We start from the raw sequence: 21,382 nt of genomic DNA, 5'->3' as shown, positions 1-21,382 counted from the left end.
TTAGAGAGGTTTTTTTTTTTTTTTTTTTTTTAAAGGAAAGGCCTGCTAGGAGCCTGGTCTTAACTGATTCCAGATGGGCCTGCTCCAGTACAAAGGTTTTCAGTGTGTTTGGGATGGGGCAGACCAAGAGGGCCCCCTGAGCACTTCCTGTGCAGCTCAGCAATTGTACTCACCTAATCAGAAACAGCCCTTACCACGGGGCCTTTCAAGCAGCCATCTCGGGCTGTCTTTGTGCCTCCTTCTGTGAACTACCCTCTTCTCCTGCCCCGTTTATCTCCCCATCCTCATCTCCTTTCCTCTCTAATCTCTTCTCTGTTTGTTTTCTCCTCTCTAATCTCTTCTCCGAATATATAAGGGGACATGTATATTCCTTATGGGGTGGGAGCCCTGGGGAGGAGGGGGAGGGGAAAGGAGAGGAAGGAAGAGGAAGGAGGGAGGAGGGTGGAACGGCCAAATTAAAGACAGATGCTGAAAGGCTTTTTTTCTGGACCTGGGAGCTGTTTGCTGGAAGTGGGTATTGGGAACATGAGAACGTGAAGCAGACAGGGAAAACCAAGCCAACTCCATTTTTCAATTTTTTCAATCCCAGCATCCTTTCCAAAGGGTTCAGAATAATACGTGGTTTGTTTACGTTATAAACTGAGTATCCCTGGCCCTCTCTGGCTGTGTGCCGCAGGGCGAGTTGACAGTGACTTTAAACCCCAGTAGAGGCAGAAAGGTGTCTTGTGCTCACGTCTCTGGTAGCATTGTTGCCACGGGAGGATGCCTCCTTGTGCCCTGACATAGGCTCGCGTTTGGCCAGCTCCTCGGCTGCTGCAGGGCATCTCAGGCACTCTGCACAAGTGCGAAGAGGAGATGATGCTCGGCTCTAGCTACTGAGTCGTTCTTGTGGGCCTTCCAGACTCCACCTAGGGCTGTGCCAGTATTTTATGTATAAACTGGATTTCCTCTTTTCATGCAGATGCCTGTTAAGACTCTTTGGTTCAAATGTATGCTTGGTGTTTGAATCTCAGTCTTCTGGATCTAGCTGTTGATTGCAGAAACTGTGGGCTCAGGGGTTCATCTAGGTCCTTGCACTTTCATCCCAGTCTGTTTGGCTGTTGTATTCATGTTGCTGCATAAATGTGAATTTATTGCACTTGTAAATTTGTAAAATTCTATGTAGGAATAAAATTCTCAACAACATTGCTTTTCCTGACCTGCCCATAATTTTAGTGTCCCTTTTGTCTTCCTGTAAATGTGATGACCACGTATTTCTCTTGTGCTAAATGTGGGCTATATTTCAAATGAAAAAATTCTGTGCTGTTTTTAGGTATCAAAGTTGTCTGGGAGATGTAGTTCGGAAATGAAAGTATTTGCATTTCTGGAATATTTTGATGTTAGTGGGAATAATGTTCGAAAATGGGGTTTCTTAAGATAGGCCGCGTGGTCACCCTTCTGGTCAGCGAGTCTTAGCAATATAGCATTGAAACGAATGAATTTTTGTTGTTGTTTAGTTGCTAAGTTGTGTCCGACTCTTTGCAACCCCAGAGATGGTAGCCCACCAGGTTCCTCTGTCCATGGGGTTCTCCAGACAAGAGTACTGTAGTGGGTTGCCATTTCGTTCTCCACGGAATCTTTGTCACCCAGGTCTCCTGTGTTGACAGGCGAGTTCTTTACCACTGAGCCACCAGGGAAGCCCCACATTTAATCTGAAGTGGCCTTAATTTCATTTGCAGATGGGGAGATCACACTTGCCCAGTGTCACAAAGCTAGTGTCAGCCCGTTTTGGGTCCAAAGGTGGTATATATTCTTCCATCTGAGCTGCATATGAGGCCTACACTCTTCTCAGAAGTTCTTTTCTGAGGGGAATATAGTGATTGACATTTTTTTAAAGATCATTTTTAAACTTATTTTTATTATCATCCTCTTCTTTTTTTAGGCATGCTAATTAACTTCATGCCTTTGATGTAAAGCTGACACTGGAGAGAGGAAGGAGGTGAACCAGTTGTTTACTATTCACAGAGAGACTTTGAGTCTTAAAAAGCTGCTTTTTGTTTTTTAATTGGAATTTTTATGAGGGTATTATAGATTCACACACAGTTGTATGAAAGCTGCTTCTGAAATGGTGAGAAGGCAGAGATTCTGATTTACAGGTAGATAGACGCCTTTCCTGGTCTTCTGAGGCAGAGTGGAGGAAGACTAGACAGAGGGCCCTTGGGCCCTCTGCTCACCTTGGTGGCTGTCCACTCTGGTTTGCGCACGTGTCAAATACTAGATACGGTCTAGCATGAGAAGCACCCGGTTTCAGTCCTTGGTTCAAGCAGGCCACACCTTGAAGCCTTGTTGATGTGTTTGGGCAGAGACAGGACTCAGAATGGAGGGCTAGATTGCAGGGGCGGGGGGTGTTGGAGTCATCATAGACATTGGGAGCAGTGAGTTGGAACTGAGGGGTGAATCAACCAGGCATGTTTGGTTGGGATCACTAGGATGACTTCTTTCATTGTTTTCCTCTTAGCTTCGATGTCGTCTTCCTAAGGAGGCCTTCTTTAACCTACCACCATTTTTCTTTTTTTAGACGTTTATTGTAATTTGTAACTAAATATTTGTTTGTTTACTTGGTTAAAATATTTTCCCCCAGTTTGGCTATACTTATGAACGCAAGGACTGTGCCCTTTTTTTTATACTGTATACATGGAAACTAGGCTAGTAGGTGTACATATCATAAAAGTTTATTGAATGAATAAATACCATGGGAAATGTAGTTCCTGCTGAAAAGCTTAATTCTTCAGTTCAGTTCAGTCGCTCAGTCGTGTCTGACTCTTTGCGACCCCATGAATCGCAGCACGCCAGGCCTCCCTGTCCATCACCAGCTCCCGGAGTTCACCCAGACTCACGTCCATCGAGTCAGTGATGCCATCCAGCCATCTCATCCTCTGTCGTCCCCTTCTCCTCCTGCCCTTAATCCCTCCCAGCATCAGAGTCTTTTCCAATGAGTCAACTCTTCGCACGAGGTGGCCATAGTACTAGAGTTTCAGCTTTAGCATCATTCCTTCCAAAGAAATCCCTGGGCTGCTCTCCTTCAGAATGGACTGGTTGGATCTCCTTGCGGCCCAAGGGACTCTCAAGAGTCTTCTCCAACACCACAGTTCAAAAGCATCAATTCTTCGGTGCTTAGCTTTCTTCACAGTCCAACTCTCACATCCATAAATGACCACAGGAAAAACCATAGCCTTGACTAGATGGACCTTTGTTGGCAAAGTAATGTCTCTGCTTTTGAATATGCTATCTAGGTTGGTCATAACTTTTCTTCCAAGGAGTGTCTTTTAATTTCATGGCTGCAGTCACCATCTGCAGTGATTTTGGAACCCCCCAAAATAAAGTCTGACACTGTTTCCACTGTTTTTGCCCATCTATTTCCCATGAAATGATGGGACCAGATGCCATGATCTTCGTTTTCTGAATGTTGAGTTTTAAGCCAACTTTTTCACTCTCCTCTTTCACCTTCATCAAGAGGCTTTTGAGTTCCTCTTCACTTTCTGCCATAAGGGTGGTGTCATCTGCATATCTGAGGTTATTGATATTTCTCCTGGCAATCTTGATTCCAGCTTGTGCTTCTTCCAGCCCAGCATTTCTCATGATGTACTCTGCATATAAGTTAAATAAGCAGGGTGACAATATACAGCCTTGACGTACTCCTTTTCCTATTTGGAATCAGTCTGCTGTTCCATGTCCAGTTCTAACCTGGACATGCATACAGATTTCTCAAGAGGCAGGTCAGGTGGTCTGGTATTCCCATCTCTTTCAGAATTTTCCACAGTTTCTTGTGATCCACACAGTCAGAGGCTTTGGCATAGTCAATAAAGCAGAAATAGATGTTTTTCTGGAGCTCTCTTGCTTTTTCCATGATCCAGCAGATGTTGGCAATTTGGTCTCTGGTTCCTCTGCCTTTTCTAAAACTGGCTTGAACATCTGGAAGTTCACGGTTCACATATTGCTGAAGCCTGGCTTGGAGAATTTTGAGCATTACTTTACTAGCATGTGAGATGAGTGTAATTGTGCGGTAGTTTGAGCATTCTTTGGCGTTGCCTTTCTTTAGGATTGGAATGAAAACTGACCTTTTCCAGTCCTGTGGCCACTGCTGAGTTTTCCAAATGTGCTGGCATATTGAGTGCAGCACTTTCACAGCGTCATCTTTCAGGATTTGAAATAGCTCAACTGGAATTCCATCACCTCTACTAGCTTTGTTCGTAGTGATGCTTTCTAAGGCCCACTTGACTTCACATTCCAGGATGTCTGGCTCTAGGTGAGTGATCACACCATTGTGATTATCTGGGTCATAAAGATCTTTTGTGTACAGTTCTTCTGTGTATTCTTGCCACCTCTTCTTAATATCTTCTGCTTCTGTTAGGTCCATACCATTTCTGTCCTTTATTGAGCCCATCTTTGCATGAAATGTTCCCTTGGTATCTCTAATTTTCTTGAAGAGATCTCTAGTCTTTCCCATTCTGTTGTTTTCTTCTATTTCTTTGCATTGATCACTGAGGAAGGCTTTCTTATCTCTTCTTGCTATTCTTTGGAACTCTGCTTTCAGATGCTTGTATCTTTCCTTTTCTCCTTTGCTTTTCACTTCTCTTCTTTCATAGCTATTTGTAAGGCCTCCTGAGACAGCCATTTTGCTTTTTTGCGTTTCTTTTCCATGGGGATGGTCTTGATCCCTGTCTCCTGTATAATGTCATGAACCTCTGTCCATAGTTCATCAGACACTCTATCTATCAGATCTAGTCCCTTAAATCTCTCTCTCACTTCCACTGTATAATCATAAGGGATTTGATTTAGGTCATACCTGAATGGTCTAGTGGTTTTCCCTACTTTCTTCTATTTCAGTCTGAACTTGGCAATAAGGAGTTCATGATCTGAGCCACAGTCAGCTCCTGGTCTTGTTTTTGTTGACTGTATAGAGCTTCTCCGTCTTTAGTTGCCTTTTATTTTGCCTATTATTGGTCAGAGTAAAGACTTGAAAACTTTCTGGATAAAAGAGTTTTAATCCCTTAGTATTCTTTTCTTCTTGTCATAAATTAGTAAACCACCTTATCTTGTGGTCATCACTTAAGTTCTGCTAATGGATTCTTGCATCATTTCAGAAAATATGTTTAAGGCTTAGAATCCCAGGCCATGAAGCATTTGGTCTAGCTTGACCTCTAAAATTAGTAGACTTCTTCGTTTCTTTCCTGTTCTACATGTTCTCCCAAGTATTGGAGTAGCATACTTCTATTTTAATGCTTGTTACAAAAGAGAATAAAGAAAACTGGATGACTCTGGTTTAAAAACTCTCTGTTCATCTAACTTGGTTTACTGGCTCTTTAACTTCTTATCCTGGAATTGACCTTCCCTAAATTTATCTTTATGAAGGGGTCACGCTTGGCTTTTCCTTTTTAAGTGATCTTTGTCCCCAAGTCCAGGAAGAAAAGTTTAAGTAATAGTGGGCAAGAAAATTAGAAAACAATATAGGAAAAAAGTGTAGAGTTATGTGGGGGTGTGAGTGTGTATGTGTGGGTATGAGTGTGTATATGTGGGTGTGTGTATGCTCAGCTGTGTTTTAACTCTTTGCGACCCCATGGACTGTGTAGCCCACCAGGCTCCTCTGTCCATGAAATTTTCCCGGCAAAAATACTGGAGTAGGTTGCCATTTCCTACTCCAGTGATCTCTCCAACTGAAGCATCAAACTGGAGTCTCCTGCATTTCCTTCATTGACAGGTGAGTTCTTTACCACTGTGCCACCTGGGAAGCCTGTGTTTGTATATACATATATATTTATTTTCCCCTTCTGCCACATTCTTCTGTAACTAGAATGATATTTTTTTTTATTCTGGAAAAGATTGCATGATTTCTGGATTCAGCTATTTCTTTTAGGTAGTGGAGCTATAAAATACTGAAACTGTAGCTGTTAACCTTGTTAGAGTTATTAGAGAGTCCCTTGGACTGCAAGGAGATCAAATCAGTCCATCCTAAAGAAAATCAGTCTTGAATATTCATTGGAAAGACTGATGCCAAAGCTGAAACTCCAGTACTTTGGATCAGATCAGATCAGTCGCTCAGTTGTGTCTGACTCTTTGCGACCCCATGAATCGCAGCACGCCAGGCCTCCCTGTCCATCACCAACTCCCGGAGTTCACCCAGACTCACGTCCATCGAGTCAGTGATGCCATCCAGCCATCTCATTCTCTGTCGTCCCCTTCTCCTCCTGCCCCCAATCCCTCCCAGCATCATGGTCTTTTCCAATGAGTCAACTCTTCGCATGAGGTGGCCAAAGTACTGGAGTTTCAGCTTTAGCATCATTCTTTCCAAAGAAATCCCAGGGCTGATCTCCTTCAGAATGGACTGGTTGGATCTCCTTGCAGTCCAAGGGACTCTCAAGAATTTTCTCCAACACCACAGTTCAAAAGCATCAATTCTTCGGTGCTTAGCTTTCTTCACAGTCCAACTCTCACATCCATACATGATCACAGGAAAAACCATAGCCTTGACTAGACAAAGCTTTGTTGACAAAGTAATGTCTCTGCTTTTGAATATGCTATCTAGGTTGGTCATAACTTTCCTTCCAAGGAGTACTTTGGATACCTAATGCAAATAACTGACTCCTTAGAGAAGACCCTTATGCTGGGAAAGATTGAAGGCAGGAGGAGAAGAGGATGATAAAAGATGAGATGGTTGGATGGCATCACCAGCTCGGTGGACATGAGTTTGAGCAAGTTCTTGGAGTTGGTGATGGACAGGGAAGCTTGCAGTCCATGGGGTTGCAAAGAGTCGGACATGGCTGAGCAACTGAACTGAATCTTACTAGGGCATTTGGTCAACACTTTTGAAAGTTGGTAAATGGTATGGTTTTTAGATGTGTGCACTGAAGCAATAGAGCTTCCTGGGTAGCTCACCTGGCAGAGAATCTGCGTATAATGCAGGAGACCCCTGTTCGATTCCTGGGTGAGGCAGTTTCCCTGGAAAACAATTTCCCCTGGAAACTACCCACTCTAGTATTCATGGGTTTCCCTGGTGGTTCAGATGGTGAACAATCTGCCTGCAATGTGGGAGACCTGGGTTTGATCCCTAGGTTGAGAAGGTCCCCTGGAGGAGGGCATGGCAACCCACTTGATTATTCTTGTGTGGAGAATCCCCATGGACAGAGGAGCCTGGCGGGCTACAGTCCATGCGGTCTCAAAGAGTTGGACACGACTGAGTGACTAAGCACAGCACAGCACATTGAAGCAGTAGCCGTAATCAAGTAATTCTTTGTCCTTCTGTTCCTTCTTGTTGTTCAGTTGCTAAGTTGTGTCCAACTCTTGCAACCCCATGGACTGCAGCATGCAGGCTTCCCTGGCCTTCACTATCTCCCAGTTTGCTTAAATTCATGTCCTTTGAGTCGGTGATGCTATCTAACCATCTCATCCTCTACCGCCCTTTTCTCTCTTCAGTCTTTCCCAGCGTCAGGATCTTTTTCAACGAGTTGTCTCTTTGCATTATGTGACTAAGTATTGGAGCTTCAGCATCAGTCCTTCCAGTGAATATTCAGAGTTGATTTCCTTTAGGGTTGAGTGGTTTGATCTCCTTCGCGTCCAGGGGACTCTCAAGAGTCTTCTCCAGCACCACAGTTCACTGTTCCTTAGTGAAGTAGGAATGTGCTTGGAGAGTTGCGGGTTGGGGAGGGGTGTTATTTTTGAGCTCTGACATCAGTCAGTTCAGTTTAGTCATTCAGTTGTATCCGATTCTCTGCGATCCTATGGACTGCAGCACACCAGGCTTCCCTGTCCATCACCAACTCCTGGAGCTTGCTCAAACTCATGTCCATTAAGTCAGTGATGCCATCCAACCATCTCACCCTCTGTCATGCCCTTCTCCTCCTGCCTTCAGTCTTTCCCAGCATCAGGGTCTTTTCCAAGGAGTCAGTTCTTCACATCAGGTGGAGTTTGGAGTTTCAACTTCAGTATCTGTCCTTTCTCACAATTAATATTTAAGTGTTATGCTGCCAGCTAAGATTAATATTCAGTTCTGAGCTACCAGGACGTGCTGCAGTCCGTGGGGTCACAAAGAGTCGGATACGACTTAATGACTGAACAACAGCAAAGGTTAATATTCATTTAGGTCAGGACTCACCTCTTATATATTGCTTTTATCTCTTGTAGCACCTAACACAGTCCTGAGCACGTAAGAGGTGCTCATAAAGTTAATTTAGTGTGACCTGTGTAACTCACAGATTGTTTGAGTTGATCTATGTTTCAGAGGAAAACTTCAGTTGTGCACTTTATATATATACATGGTGCACTTTATTTATATATATATATAAGTTTTTTAAATATGCATTTAAAATGCTACTTTATTGAAGTTTGTAGAGAAAATCTATGAGAATGTCTTCATGATATTCTTTACTTGAACCAGGACATGAATAATAACTGTAAAGGAAAAAATGATAGATTGACTACATTAGAATTCAGTTCGGTTCAGTTCAGTCGCTCAGTCGTGTCTGACTCTTTGTGACCCCATGGACTGCAGCACGCCAGGCTTCCCTGTCCATCACGAACTCCCGGAGCTTATTCAAACTCATGTCCATTGAATCGGTTAGCACTATCTTTTCATTAAAATGCACCGTTAAGAAAATAAAAAGGCATACCACAGAGAAGGAAAAGATATTTGCAATATAGTTGTCTGGCTCAGATCCACAACATATAAATAACTTCTACAAATCAATATATAAAAGAGGTCCTATAAATCGATCTTTGAACAGGCCAGGAAAAAAAAAAACATAGGTACATAGGTAGGTACTTCACAAAAGATGATATCCAAATGCCCCTGAAGTGGTTATCATCAAACTAACCTTCAGGATAAAGCAAATAACCACAGTGAGATGCCGCTACTGACTGAAAGGAAAAAGACAGATGTTACCAGGTGTTAATTCGGTTGTTCGGCATCAGGAGCCCTCATGCACTGCTGGTGAGGATGTTTGTTGGAACAACTTTGGAAAATAGGCAGTTGGAAATATCTACTAAAACTGAACGTAAGTGTGCCCGGTGATCAGCAATTCCACTCCAGATATACGCAACAGAAATGTGTACACATGTGCACCAAACAACATGTACAAGGATGTACATAGCAGTGTTTTTAGTAATAGCCCCAAACTAGAAATAACACAGTTGCCTTTCAACAGTACTAAAATATTTTTCAGTAAGTTAAAATTATATTTATAAAACAGAATACTTGACAGTATTGACAATGAATGAACTGTTGCTCTGTTCAACAGATGAAACGGTTTCACAAATATGATGTGGAGTGTAAGAAGCCAGCCCCAAAGTACATAATGTGTGATTTCATTTATATGAAGCTTAAAAACAGGCAGATTTAATCTTCGGTGTTACAGTCAATCCTGTGAGCTGGTAGAAGTGACTTTGCCAATGCCCTGGATGGGTTTCCAGGGTGCTGATCAGCTCAGTTCAGTCCAGTTCAGTTGCTCAGTTGTGTCTGACTCTTTGCTACCCCATGGATTGAGGCACACCAGGCCTCCCTGTCCATCATCAACTCCCAGAGTTTACTCAAAACTCATGTCCATTGAGTAAGTGATGCCATCCAGCCATCTCATCCTCTGTCATCCCCTTCTCCTCCTGTCTTCAATCTTTCTCAGCATCAGGGTCTTTTCAGATGAGTCAGTTCTTCATATCTGGCGGCCAGAGTATTGGAGTTTCAGCTTCAAAAGCAGTCCATCCAATGAATATTCAGGACTGATTTCCTTTAGAATGGACTGGTTGGATCTCCTTGCAGTCCAAGGGACTCTCAAGAGCCTTCTCCAACACCACAGCTCAAAAGCATCAATTCTTCGGCGCTCAGCTTTCTTTACAGTCCAACTCTCGCATCCATACATGACTACTGGAAAAACCATAGCTTTGACAAGATGGACCTTTGTTGACAAAGTAATGTCTCTGCTTTTTAATATGCTGTCTAGGTTGGTCATCACTTTTCTTCCAAGGAGTAAGCATCTTTTAATTTCATGGCTGCAGTCACCATCTGCAGTGATATTGGAGCCCCCCAAAATAAAGTCTGTCACTGTTTCCACTATTTCGCCATCTGTTTGCCATGAAGTGATGGGACCAGATGGCATGATCTTAGTTTTCTGAATGTTGAACTTTAAGCCAGTTTTTTCACTCTCTTCTTTCACTTTCATCAAGAGGCTCTTTAGTTCTTTGCTTTCTGCCATAAGGGTGGTGTCATCTGCGTATCTGAGGTTATTGATATTTCTCCCGGCAATCTTGATTCCAGCTTGTGCTGCTTCCAGCCCAGCATTTCTCATGATGTACTCTGCATATAAGTTAAATAAGCAGGGTGACAATATACAGCCTTGACGTACTCCTTTTCCTATTTGGAACCAGTCTGTTGTTCCATGTCCTGTTCTAACTGTTGCTTCCTCACCTGCATACAGATTCCTTAAGAGGCAGGTCAGGTGGTCTGGTATTCCCATCTCTTGAAGAATTTTCCACAGTTTGTTTTGGTCCACACAGTCAAGGCTTTTGCATAGTCAGTAAAGTAGAAGTAGATGTTTTTCTGGAACTCTCTTGCTTTTTCGATGATCCAGTGGATGTTGGCAATTTGATCTCTGGTTCCTCTGCCTTTTCTAAAACTAGCTTGAACATCTGGAAATTCACAGTTCATGTACTGTTGAAGCCTGGCTTGGAGAATTTTGAGCATTAGTTTACTAGCGTGTGAGAAGAGTGCAATTATGCCGTAGTTTGAACATTCTTTGGCATTGCCTTTCTTTGGGATTGGAATGAAAACTGACCTTTTGCAGTCCTGTGGCTACTGTTGAGTTTTCCAAATGTGCTGGCATATTGAGTGCAGCACTTTCACAGCGTCATCTTTCAGGATTTGAAACAGCTCAACTGGAATTCCATCACCCCCGCTAGCTATGCTTCCTAAGGCTGTACTTGACTTCGCATTCCAGGATGTCTGGCTCTAGGTGAGTGGTCACACCATCGTGATTATCTGGGTCGTAAAGATCTTTTGTGTACAGTTCTTCTGTGTTTTCTTGCCTCCTCTTCTTAATATCTTCTGCTTCTGTTAGGTCCATACCATTTCTGTCTTTTATCGAGCCCATCTTTGCATGAAATGTTCCCTTGGTATCTCTAATTTTCTTGAAGAGATCTCTAGTCTTTCCCATTCTGTTGTTTTCCTCTATTTCTTTGCACTGAGGAAGGCTTTGTTGTCTCTCCTTGCTATTCTTTGGAATTCTGCATTCAAATGGTTATATCTTTCCTTTTCTCCTTTGCTTTTCACTTTTCTTCTTTTCACAGCTATTTGTAAGGCCTCCTGAGACAGCCATTTTGCTTTTTTGCATTTCTTTTCCATGGGGATGGTCTTGATCCCTGTCTCCTGTACAGTGTCACAAACCTCCGTCCATAGTTCATCAGGCACTCTGTCTATCAGACCTAATCCCTTGAATCTATTTCTTACTTCCACTGTATAATCTTAAGGGATTTGATTTAGGTTATACCTGAATGGTCTACTAATTTTCCCTACTTTCTTCAATTTCAGTCTGAATTTGGCAATAAGGAGTTCATAATCTGAGCCACAGTTAGCTCCCAGTCTTGTTTTTGCTGATTGTATAGACTGTATAGACTGTATGAGGGTGCTGTATGAGGTTTTTTTTAAACCTAGAACTTGTTTACATGGGTGGGTTCACTTCGTGGAAATTCACTGAGTTGTATACTTCTGATCTTTTTTTCCATTTCTGTATATATAGTTACTTCAGTAAAAAGTTTGCTTAAAAATTAGATTCCACTTTTGACCTGTGATTGTTTTAGCCTGTAGACGGCTTTTTCTCTCTCATACATTGTTGTTGTTGTTCAGTTGCTAAGTTGTGTAAACTCTTTGGAACCCCATGGACTGCAACACACCAGGCTTCCCTGTCCTTCACCATCTCCCTGAATTTGCTCAAACTCACGTCCATTGAGTTGGTGATGCCATCCAACCATCTCGTTCTCTGTTGTCAACCCTTTTCCTCTTGCCTTCAATCTTTCTCAGCATTAGGGTCTCTCATACATACACTACTCCTTTGCCTGTCAAAACTGGCAGGTTGTGTGTACATTCAGTCGCTCAGTTGTACCCAACTCTTAGAACCCCATGGACTGTAGCCCACCAGGCTCCTCTGTCCATGGGATTTTCCAGACAAGAGTACTGGAGTGCTTTGCCATTCCCTCCTCCAGGGGATCTTCTCGACCTAAGGATTGAACCCATGTCTCTTGAGTCTCCTGCATTGGCAGGTGGATTCTTTACCACTGTGCCACTTGGGATGCTTAGGTTGTGGGTACCCACATGCATTTATGTGTTTATGTATTAGAGATGTTGTATGGACATGAAGATGCTTCTTTTATTGATGTAATTATGCTTGTCAAATAGTCAACCCACCAAGTTTCAAATGATGAACCATCTCCACTGATCACTGTTTAAACCAGTTCTCTGAGAGGAATAAGTAAACTTTCACTCTGCCTCACAGAACAGCAAATTGGGAATTTCCTCTACAAATAGAAGAACCTCTTCATGAAATGTTCTCAGTCACTAAAGGCTTCATTTTCAGAAGAATTCACCTCCTTTTAACTTTTATTCTTTGTAAAAAATTAAGATATAATTGAAATATAACACTGAAATATGTATATATAGCAAATGATCACTATAATATGGCTAATTAACATATATCACCACATAAAATTGTTTTCTTGTGATAAGAATTTTTGAGATCTATACTCTCTTAACAACTTTCAGATATATCAGTATTATTGACTGTAGTCATCATACTGTTTACATCCCCATTTCTTACTTATTTTGTAACTGGAAGTTTGTATCTTTTGACCAACTTCACCCATCTCTCACCCCAACCACCAGTCTATTCTGTGTTAGGATATTTTTTTGTTTTGTTTGTTTAAGATTGCTCATATAAGTGAGATCTTAGAGTGTTCCTCTTTTTCTGTGTGAATTTTTTCACTTATCCTCATGCCCTCAAGATTCATCTTTGTTGTTGCAGACATCAAGATTTCCTTCTTTTTGTAGCTGAATAATATTCTGTTGTATATATTCATACACCACATTTTCTTCATTCATTCGTCCATCAGTGGATACTTGAGTTGTCTCCATGTCTTGGCTTTTGTAAATAATGCTGCAGTGAACTTGGGCATGTGGACCTTTTAGAATTAGTGCAGTGCTTTTGTTTCTTTCGGATAAATACCCAGACATGGAGTTACTGGATCATATGGTAGTTTTATTTTTAATTGTTTGAGGAACCTCCATACTGGTTTCCATAGTGCGTGCAACAGTTAACATTCCCACCAGCAGTGCACAAAGGGTCCCTTAGCTCCACATCTTTGCCAACACTTGTAATTTCTTGTCTTTCTGATAATAGCCATCTTAGCAGGTGTGAGATGATACTTCATTGAGATTTTGACTTACATTTCCCTGATGATCTGTGAATGCTGAGTAGCTTTTCGTGTACCTGTTGGCCATCTGTAGGTTTTCGTTAGAAAAATGTCTATTTAGATCCTGTTCTCATTTTATAATTAGATTGTTTGTTGTTTTGCTATTGAGTTTTATGGGTTCTTTATATATTTTGGATATTAACCCCACCTGATACGGTTCTCTGTATATTTTGGTTATTAACCTCATCTGATATTACATATTGTCAGATTCATGATTTGCAAATCTCTTCTACACGGTAGGTTGCCTTTTCATTTGTTGGTGGTTTCTTTTGCTGTGGAGAGGCGTTTTTTTGACCTTTATCATGTCAACTAAAAAGATAGGAACTCTTCACATGATATTAAAAAAATTTCCCTCCTTTACTCTGGAAGTTAACTCAAAATAAGGCAGTTTAGGAAAACCTAACCTGGTTGAGGTAGAAAATCCTGTTGCATTGACTTCTCCCAACAGGTCATCTCTTTCAGCTCTGTCTGGTCTTCGTTAAATACTTGAAAGTCCTCCTAAGTTTGCCATCTTGTTTTCTGACCATACCATCGTAAAAATTCATTCTCTCTCCCTGGAAGGCCCTTACCTGTCTCAGGGAACTCCTGAAATTCCTTTCCCATGACGCTTGCTAGAGGCCCCATGTCTCTCATGTTCTCTCACTTTACCGTATATATTCGTCTCTGCCTTGTCACATACCACACATAACTGTTTATTTGTCTTCCAGTACTAGCCTTTCGAGATTTATCAGTTGACCTGTGGTAGAGGTTCAATAACTATTTAAAGGATGAATGATTGGGCATATTTTCTGAAAGACGATAGCTGTTTTCTGCAGATTAGAAGTGCTAAAGCTGAAACTCCAGTACTTTGGCCACCTCATGCGAAGAGTTGACTCATTGGAAAAGACCCTGATGCTGGGAGGGATTGGGGGCAGGAAGAGAAGGGAACGGCAGAGGATGAGATGGCTGGATGGCATCACTGACTCGATGGACGTGAGTCTGAGTGAACTCCGGGAGTTGGTGATGGACAGGGAAGCCTGGTGTGCTGCAATTCATGGGGTCGCAAAGAGTCGGACATGACTGAGCAACTGAACTGAACTGAACTGATAATATTTGATATTGTTAGATACATTTTAACTTTTTTCAGAAGTAGTGATACTTTGTGTTAATTTTTCAGTAAACCCAGGAGTGTGTATTTACAGCAGAGGGCATATTGTGACAGGAGGAGAGAGTGATGCTAACTGGTTCACGTGGGTATCAGACATGTAACCTTGGCCTCTTTAGCATTGTCCTCTAACAGCTGATACAGTTTTAGTGGAATCCCTGGAGAAACACTTTGAAATGTTCTGGTTCTATATGCAGAATTTAGAAATCATAAATCTAACGTATAGATCTTGACTGCACAGGGTTTACAGATTAAAACCAGCAGATGAGACTATGTCGGCATCAGGATGTTATAATTGGGCCAGTAGAGGCATTGCTGCTGCTGCTAAGTCGCTTCAGTCGTGTCCGACTCTGTGCGACCCCATGGACTGCAGCCTACCAGGTTCCTCCATCCATGGGATTTTCCAGGCAAGAGTACTGGAGTGGGTTGCCATTGCCTTCTCCTGAGTAGAGGCATTAGCCAGTGATAATTTTGTTCATCTCAAATATTATAAAGTTAAATTCCAGAATATGTTATCTGAAGTTTTATCATTTCACTTCAGTATGTAATTTCTCAAGCTAATTTTAATTTTAAAAGATGTGAGTAGAATCGTTGCCATTTGTCCAGAAGTTTAGACTAATAGGATTAGATTAAGAAATGAATAAGTATGGAGTGCCTGCTCAGGGTTTAAAACTGTTCAGTTCAGTTCAGTTCACTCACTCAGTCGTGTCCGACTCTTTGTGACCCCATGAATTGCAGCATGCCAGGCCTCCCTGTCCATCACCAACTCCCGGAGTTCACCCAAACTCACGTCCATCGAGTCAGTGATGCCATCCAGCCATCTCATCCTCTGTCGTCCCCTTCTCCTCCTGCCCCAATCCTTCCCAGCATCAGAGTCTTTTCCAATGAGTCAACTCTTCATATGAGGTGGCCAAAGTACTGGAGTTTCAGCTTTAGCATCGTTCCTTCCAAAGAACACCCAGGACTGATCTCCTTTAGGATGGACTGGTTGAATCTCCTTGCAGTCCAAGGGACTCTCAAGAGACTTCTCCAACACCACAGCTCAAAAGCATCAATTCTTTGTTGCTCAGCTTTCTTCACAGTCCAACTCTCACATCCATACTTGACTACTGGAAAAACCATAGCCTTGATTAGAGGGACCTTTGTTGGCAAAGTAATGTCTCTGCTTTTGAATATGCTATCTAGGTTGGTCATAACTTTCCTTCCAAGGAGTAAGTGTCTTTTAATTTCATGGCTGCAATCACTATCTGCAGTGATTTTGAAGCCCAGAAAAATAAAGTCAGCCATTGTTTCCACTGTTTCCCCATCTATTTGCCATGAAGTGATGGGACCAGACCCCATGATCTTTGTTTTCTGAATGTTGAGCTTTAAGCCAAGTTTTTCACTCTCCTCTTTCACTTTCATCAAGAGGCTCTTTAGTTCCTCTTCACTTTCCTCCATAAGGGTGGTGTCATCTGCATATCTGAGATTATGGATAATTCTCCCAGCAATCTTGATTCCAGCTTGTGCTTCTTCCAGCCCAGCATTTCTCATGATGTATTCTGCATATAAGTTAAATAAGCAGGGTGACAATATACAGCCTTGACGAACTCCTTTTCCTATTTAGAACCAGTCTGTTGTTAGTGTTACCTAAAAAGTGTGACTTTGACCTTGATGTTAAGCAGCCTGTATTTTATTGATGATATAAGAAAACATAGATACATAGTGATTTCTGACTGTTTGTTTCCACCCCCAGCTGTCTATAAATGGGAGGCCAAGCAGAAAAGACACAGGTTGTGAGTTCAAACAGATCCGGGTTAGAATATTGGCTTTTAAAAAAATTAAATAACGAGTTATATGATTGTGGTCACATTGACGTCTCTGGAATTGTTGTTTCTGTGTGTGCTAAAAGAGGTAAGAATATATGCAACTTGTAGTTTTTTATTTATTTTTGAGAGTTAATAACAGTCCATATAAAACCTCTGGCATATGATAAGTGCATTTTAATGGGTGTTTGAATGAAAGTGAAGTCGCTCAGTCGTGTCTGATTCTTTGTGACCCCATGGACTGTAGCCTACTAGGCTCCTCCATCCATGGGATTTTTCAGGCAAGAGTACTGGAGTGGGTTGCCATTTCTTTCTCCAGGGGATCTTCCCAATCCAGGGATCGAAACTGGTTCTCCCATATTTACCGTCTGAGCCACATAAATACAGTTTTATTTGCAGCAGTCAGTTTAGTCCAGGCCACTGTTGATAGATTTCATGATGATAGCTAATGTAAGTCAGGCTCCGTAGTTGATTGGATGGGCAGTCTTGGAAACTGTGCTTCAGTCTTCCCATTGTGGAGTAAAGTAAGTGACCTTCTGTTAGTTTTTAAGAGTATTAAGGAGAATTGTTAGAAAAGGGTTCATCATATTTAGCCTGTGGAACCATCTGACCAGTGGTATCACACAGGGAATAGTTTGTTACGGAGTCCACTTGGAGTGAGATAAGGAAGCAGAAATCTCAGAGATGGACACATCACACTGTGTTCCTCCTCCATCTCCTCCTCCCCTTATCCGCCTCCCCATGTGAGTTTCAGTTGTTTATTAGCAAATACTATGTCCTTTGCTGTCTTCTGTAGCAGTTGTGAAGCTTATTCTGGATGCCTGTGTGTTAACTAGTGGGGCATTTGGACTTCGCTGAAAGTTCCAAATTGTTTAAATTCTGTTTGGGGCAAATGACTATTTCTTATTGCATGAAATCATTTTCCTTTCATGTCTGTTTTTTCACTGGAGAGTTGGTGCCCTGGAGCAGAGTCTCTGCCCTGCAAACCCAGAACACAGTTTTTCTGGGTGTGTCTTATTTTAATCCAATCCCTTTCATACTATAAGGCTCTGACCTGCTTGGAGCCTTATACTTGGTTACAATTAATGCTTTGTCCTTTAGAGTCATATATGACTGGCCACTGGGTTGACTCAGCATTTAGCTATCAAATATGGCTCTGAGAAAAAGTTATTTCCCTAGAAATGGGTAGCTGCACTGGAAAATGAAGCCTTGGTCCATATTGAGTCATTTAGGGAAATTGAGTGGCAGTTTCAAAATTAAAAGTTAGGACTAGGCAAAGAAAGGGCAGGGCCAGCTCCACAGTTGAGAACTGTGTCATAATTCAGCTGGATTTTACTAGAAGTAGAGACCTTTGGGGGAGCTTTCTGTGATTCAAGAAATTATGTGTAATTTGTGCTGTATCTGTGATTATGAAAGGATAATTTTTTAGAAGTTGGCATGTTCTTCCTTTATGGATAGTTGATTTCCTTTAATGTCCACAAGAATTTCACTACTGAGATGTCAGCTTACACTCTATTCAGTCCCTTTGGCCCAGGGACTTAAACTACTTTACATTAATTTTGTCAGTAATTCTTACAACATCCCTGTGTGGGAACTTCTTTTGACGTGAGGGATGTCAGAACTTGCTTCAGTTTACATAGCAGGTCAGTCTCTGGGATGGAAAATTTGACCCAGGATTTGTGGTTCTAGGATTAGCATGTTTGGTCCCCGAAGTGTGCAGTCTTTCAACTTCATTTCTCTCCCCTTTTCTTCCTCCTGTTTTCCCCCTGCTGGAGGAAATAATATCAAGCAAATAGGGAGAGTTGGTCTTCTAAGTGGTTAGAGACTTAGGAGTTCTGCCTCTAGGCACAGAGTTTCGGATCCTTGGCTTGGGATGCAGGGAAACAGCAGAAGACTGATACCTCAGTCCGTGACATGTCCTAACTGGTTTTTTGACCAGTGCGTACTTTTATTTTTGTTCTTTTTCTCCCCCCTTGTTGCGAGAAGAGGAGAGGAGGCTGTGAGGATTTTCTCTGTGCCAGCCTTATGTGTGGGATGGTCCAGATGTTTTTAATGCTCAGCAGATACCATTACTTGCTTTGGGTTGGGGGCCAGAGAGGAGGAGGTGAAGCAGCCACTTTGGGGTGGGGTTGGAAGGAGGAGGATGGAATGTAGGAAGGAGGACGTTTCTCTGTGTTTTCTTAGTCATAGGACTCTGAATCCTAAGTAGCTAAATTTAGCACAGGTTCCTGTTGAAAGCATCATTTTTGGGGGGCGGGTGGTGAGGGGAGAACGGAAAACCTTTTTGTGTATCCTGCTCCATGAAGCCAATAGGGAAGCAGGAGGAGGTGAGGTTGCCATGGAGATGGTAGCTGTGTGCAAGGGGAGAGCAGCAGGGTTTAGAATTCCAGGAAGGAAGAGAGAGTGATGTCATCAGATTCCATGGACCAGCCCAGGAACCCCTGTGAGGTTGGTGGGGAGTTGGGTGTGCGTGGGGGTGGTGGATGGGAGTTTGTGCAAGGGAATTGTGGCTTCACTAAGGTGTGGGGAGTCCAGTTCAAGCAGAGAGGTTGGTTGTGTGGAATCGTGCTGATCTGCGTTAATGCCTTCTTTTTAAAAATCTGTAAATCATTCTGAATTTGCAGAATATTTTCTTTGTTGAAAGGATATAGTCATTTAACAAAGGAGCTAATCTAGATGTAGAAATATAATACCTTTTTAGAGTTCTGTTCCTGTAGTATTTGTGTGTGCCTTTATCCCTTGTATGTGAGGGTATTTGTGCACCTATTTTGGATCTATAGTTGCCTTTGTAGGATGCCTTTTATGGTACTGCATGCAGTTCAGTGCTTTATTATTAATGCTTGATTGTTGTATTTATTTTTCTACAAATGGATGTGTATAAATAAAGCACAGTTTTTATTTTTTAAAAATCTGAAAGCAAATCAAAGCGTTGCTTTTGCAGCAGAAAACTGCATGCTTCAGAACAGTCGTTTTGAACATACGCGTGAGTGTCTGGACTGATGCTGAAGGGCAAATGTGTTTCTTTTGGAATGACTGAGGGGCCAAATATTCTAAAAAACAAATACAACTGAATCTGTGCATCCAGGTGAATATTGTCCTTCAAAACAGCCACTTTGACTGTGGTGATATAACCACTGCGCAAAACATAAAGAACTCTCCTTTGGAATCAGCTTCAGAGATGAGTGATGAGGAAAACATTTTTAATACCTGACACTGCATTTTTTATTCAAAAAGAATACCTAGCTTGATCAGACACTGGCTTTCTTTGAATTGGCTTTTCCTGATTTGGGGTTGTCAAAAAATGAAATCTATGTTCAAATAATGAGCTTTTGTCCCAGTTAAGGACATTTAAAGTCATAGGTTTAGTTTCTGAAGGCATTTTCATTTTCAGATCAAGAGCTCCTAGATTATGTAGTTTGGCAGTGGCTGCATGATTGATGAAAGCATATGAGGAAGAAGAGTGTTCTGTGGTGTGTCTGAGGGCACAGATTGAGGAGCCAGATTGACCTAGGTCTGCATCCTGTTCTCCTACTCAGTGACTGACCTTGGACAGGTAGCAGTCTCGGTGCATTGGTTTCCTTATGTCTAAAACAGGGATGGTAGTGCTATGAATACCAACCTTACAGTGTGGTGCTGTGGGTAAGTAAACTAATATGAAAAACACTTAAACATTTAGTATATTCTTAATCAGTGCTTGCTTTGGCTGTTGTCATTAATAATTATACATTTCTTTGAATTACAAAGTTATGAAGTAGATTATTTCAGACACCACTGAATGTCCAGGAGGGAGGGCCTTGGGAATCTGTAATTGTTCAGTGATTCCCAGATGATTGTGATGAGCAGCCAGGTTTGAGAACCACTGCGTTTAATCTACTTTGAGTAAGGCCCCAGCACTAGATCTGTCATCATTTCCTGAAATCTTACTAGAAATGCAGAGTCTCAGGTATCCCACCAAACCCACTGAATCAGAATCTGCATTTTTAACAGGATGCCCTGCAGTGACCTGTATGCATGTTAAAATTTAAGAAGCACTGGTTTTCTTCTACCATTGAGGGTAACTGGGTGATAACTCCAAGGGAAAAGGCAGATTGTGCTCTTGCTTCTTCACAGTCATATTCTACTCTGTCACCCCACAGACTATTGCCCAGCAGGCTCATCTGCTGATGGAATTTTCCAGGCAAGAATACTGGAGTGGTTTGCCATTTCCTACTTTAAGGGATCTTCCCAACCCAAGGATCAAACCTGTGTCTCTTGTATCTCCTGCATTGGCAGGTAGATTCTTTACCACTGTGCCACCTGGAAAGTCCCCTCCTCACCCAAAAAAAGTTGGATTATCTCTGTTACTCTCATTGGTAGAAGAGAAACAGTCAGGCTAAGACAGTTTGAACTTGCACTTCCCTTCCCTGTTGCCTAGCCTGGAAATAAATGCTTTTTTGGACTAAGTCACCGAGTAATGGAAAGAATAGAGTTATAATTGTGCCTCTGGCCCTACCACTTATTAGCTGTTTGGCCTTGACCTAGTCATTCAACCTCTCTGAATCTCAGTGTCCTCAACTGATCATGGAAATAACACCTAGACCAGGAAATAATGGAGTGGAGCTTGTTCAAGAATTAAGGTGTGATGAGATCTGATAGAGACAGCCCTTTCATGAATTCATAGTAGTTGACCATATGTTTTAGGAATTTAAATTTGTGTGTTCTTTTTAAAAAATTGCTGTTTAAAAAAAAAACCACCACAAATTCAGATGATTTCATCTGAAGTCTTTTAGGCTAGTTCCAAGCAAGAATTGACATGGCATTTATCAGAAGATCTTTGAATTGTAATGAGCATTATCTTCTCTCTGACCAGGAAATTTATAGGATGAGAGGAAGTTTGGGGACTTGCACTGGGCACACCAGAAGTAGCTGGGGGAGTGTTTAGGTCAGAGGATCGTTAGTTGCAGACAGTAGG

At 41.9% G+C, this 21,382-nt stretch overlaps 1 protein-coding gene across 22 annotated transcripts in view; it reads left to right on the top strand.

Annotated features, from left to right (window-relative positions):
* RBFOX2 (RNA binding fox-1 homolog 2) overlaps positions 1-21,382 on the top strand; it is a 292,987-nt gene that overhangs the window by 53,194 nt on the left and 218,411 nt on the right. Inside the window, exon 1 of one of the 22 annotated variants that reach the window (XM_061417278.1) lies at positions 18,719-18,879. The exons of 20 other annotated variants lie outside the window; for them this stretch is intronic. In XM_061417278.1, the coding sequence (XP_061273262.1) occupies positions 18,838-18,879 (42 nt within the window). In that variant the 5' untranslated portion in view covers positions 18,719-18,837. Of the gene's footprint in view, positions 1-18,718; positions 18,880-21,382 lie in introns of those variants that run through there. One more of the 22 variants, XM_061417289.1, reaches the window with a different exon arrangement.

The sequence above is a fragment of the Bos javanicus genome, chromosome 5 (genome assembly GCF_032452875.1).
Source record: "Bos javanicus breed banteng chromosome 5, ARS-OSU_banteng_1.0, whole genome shotgun sequence".
Lineage (NCBI taxonomy): Eukaryota > Metazoa > Chordata > Mammalia > Artiodactyla > Bovidae > Bos > Bos javanicus.
This window is presented reverse-complemented; position numbering and strand designations above follow the sequence as displayed.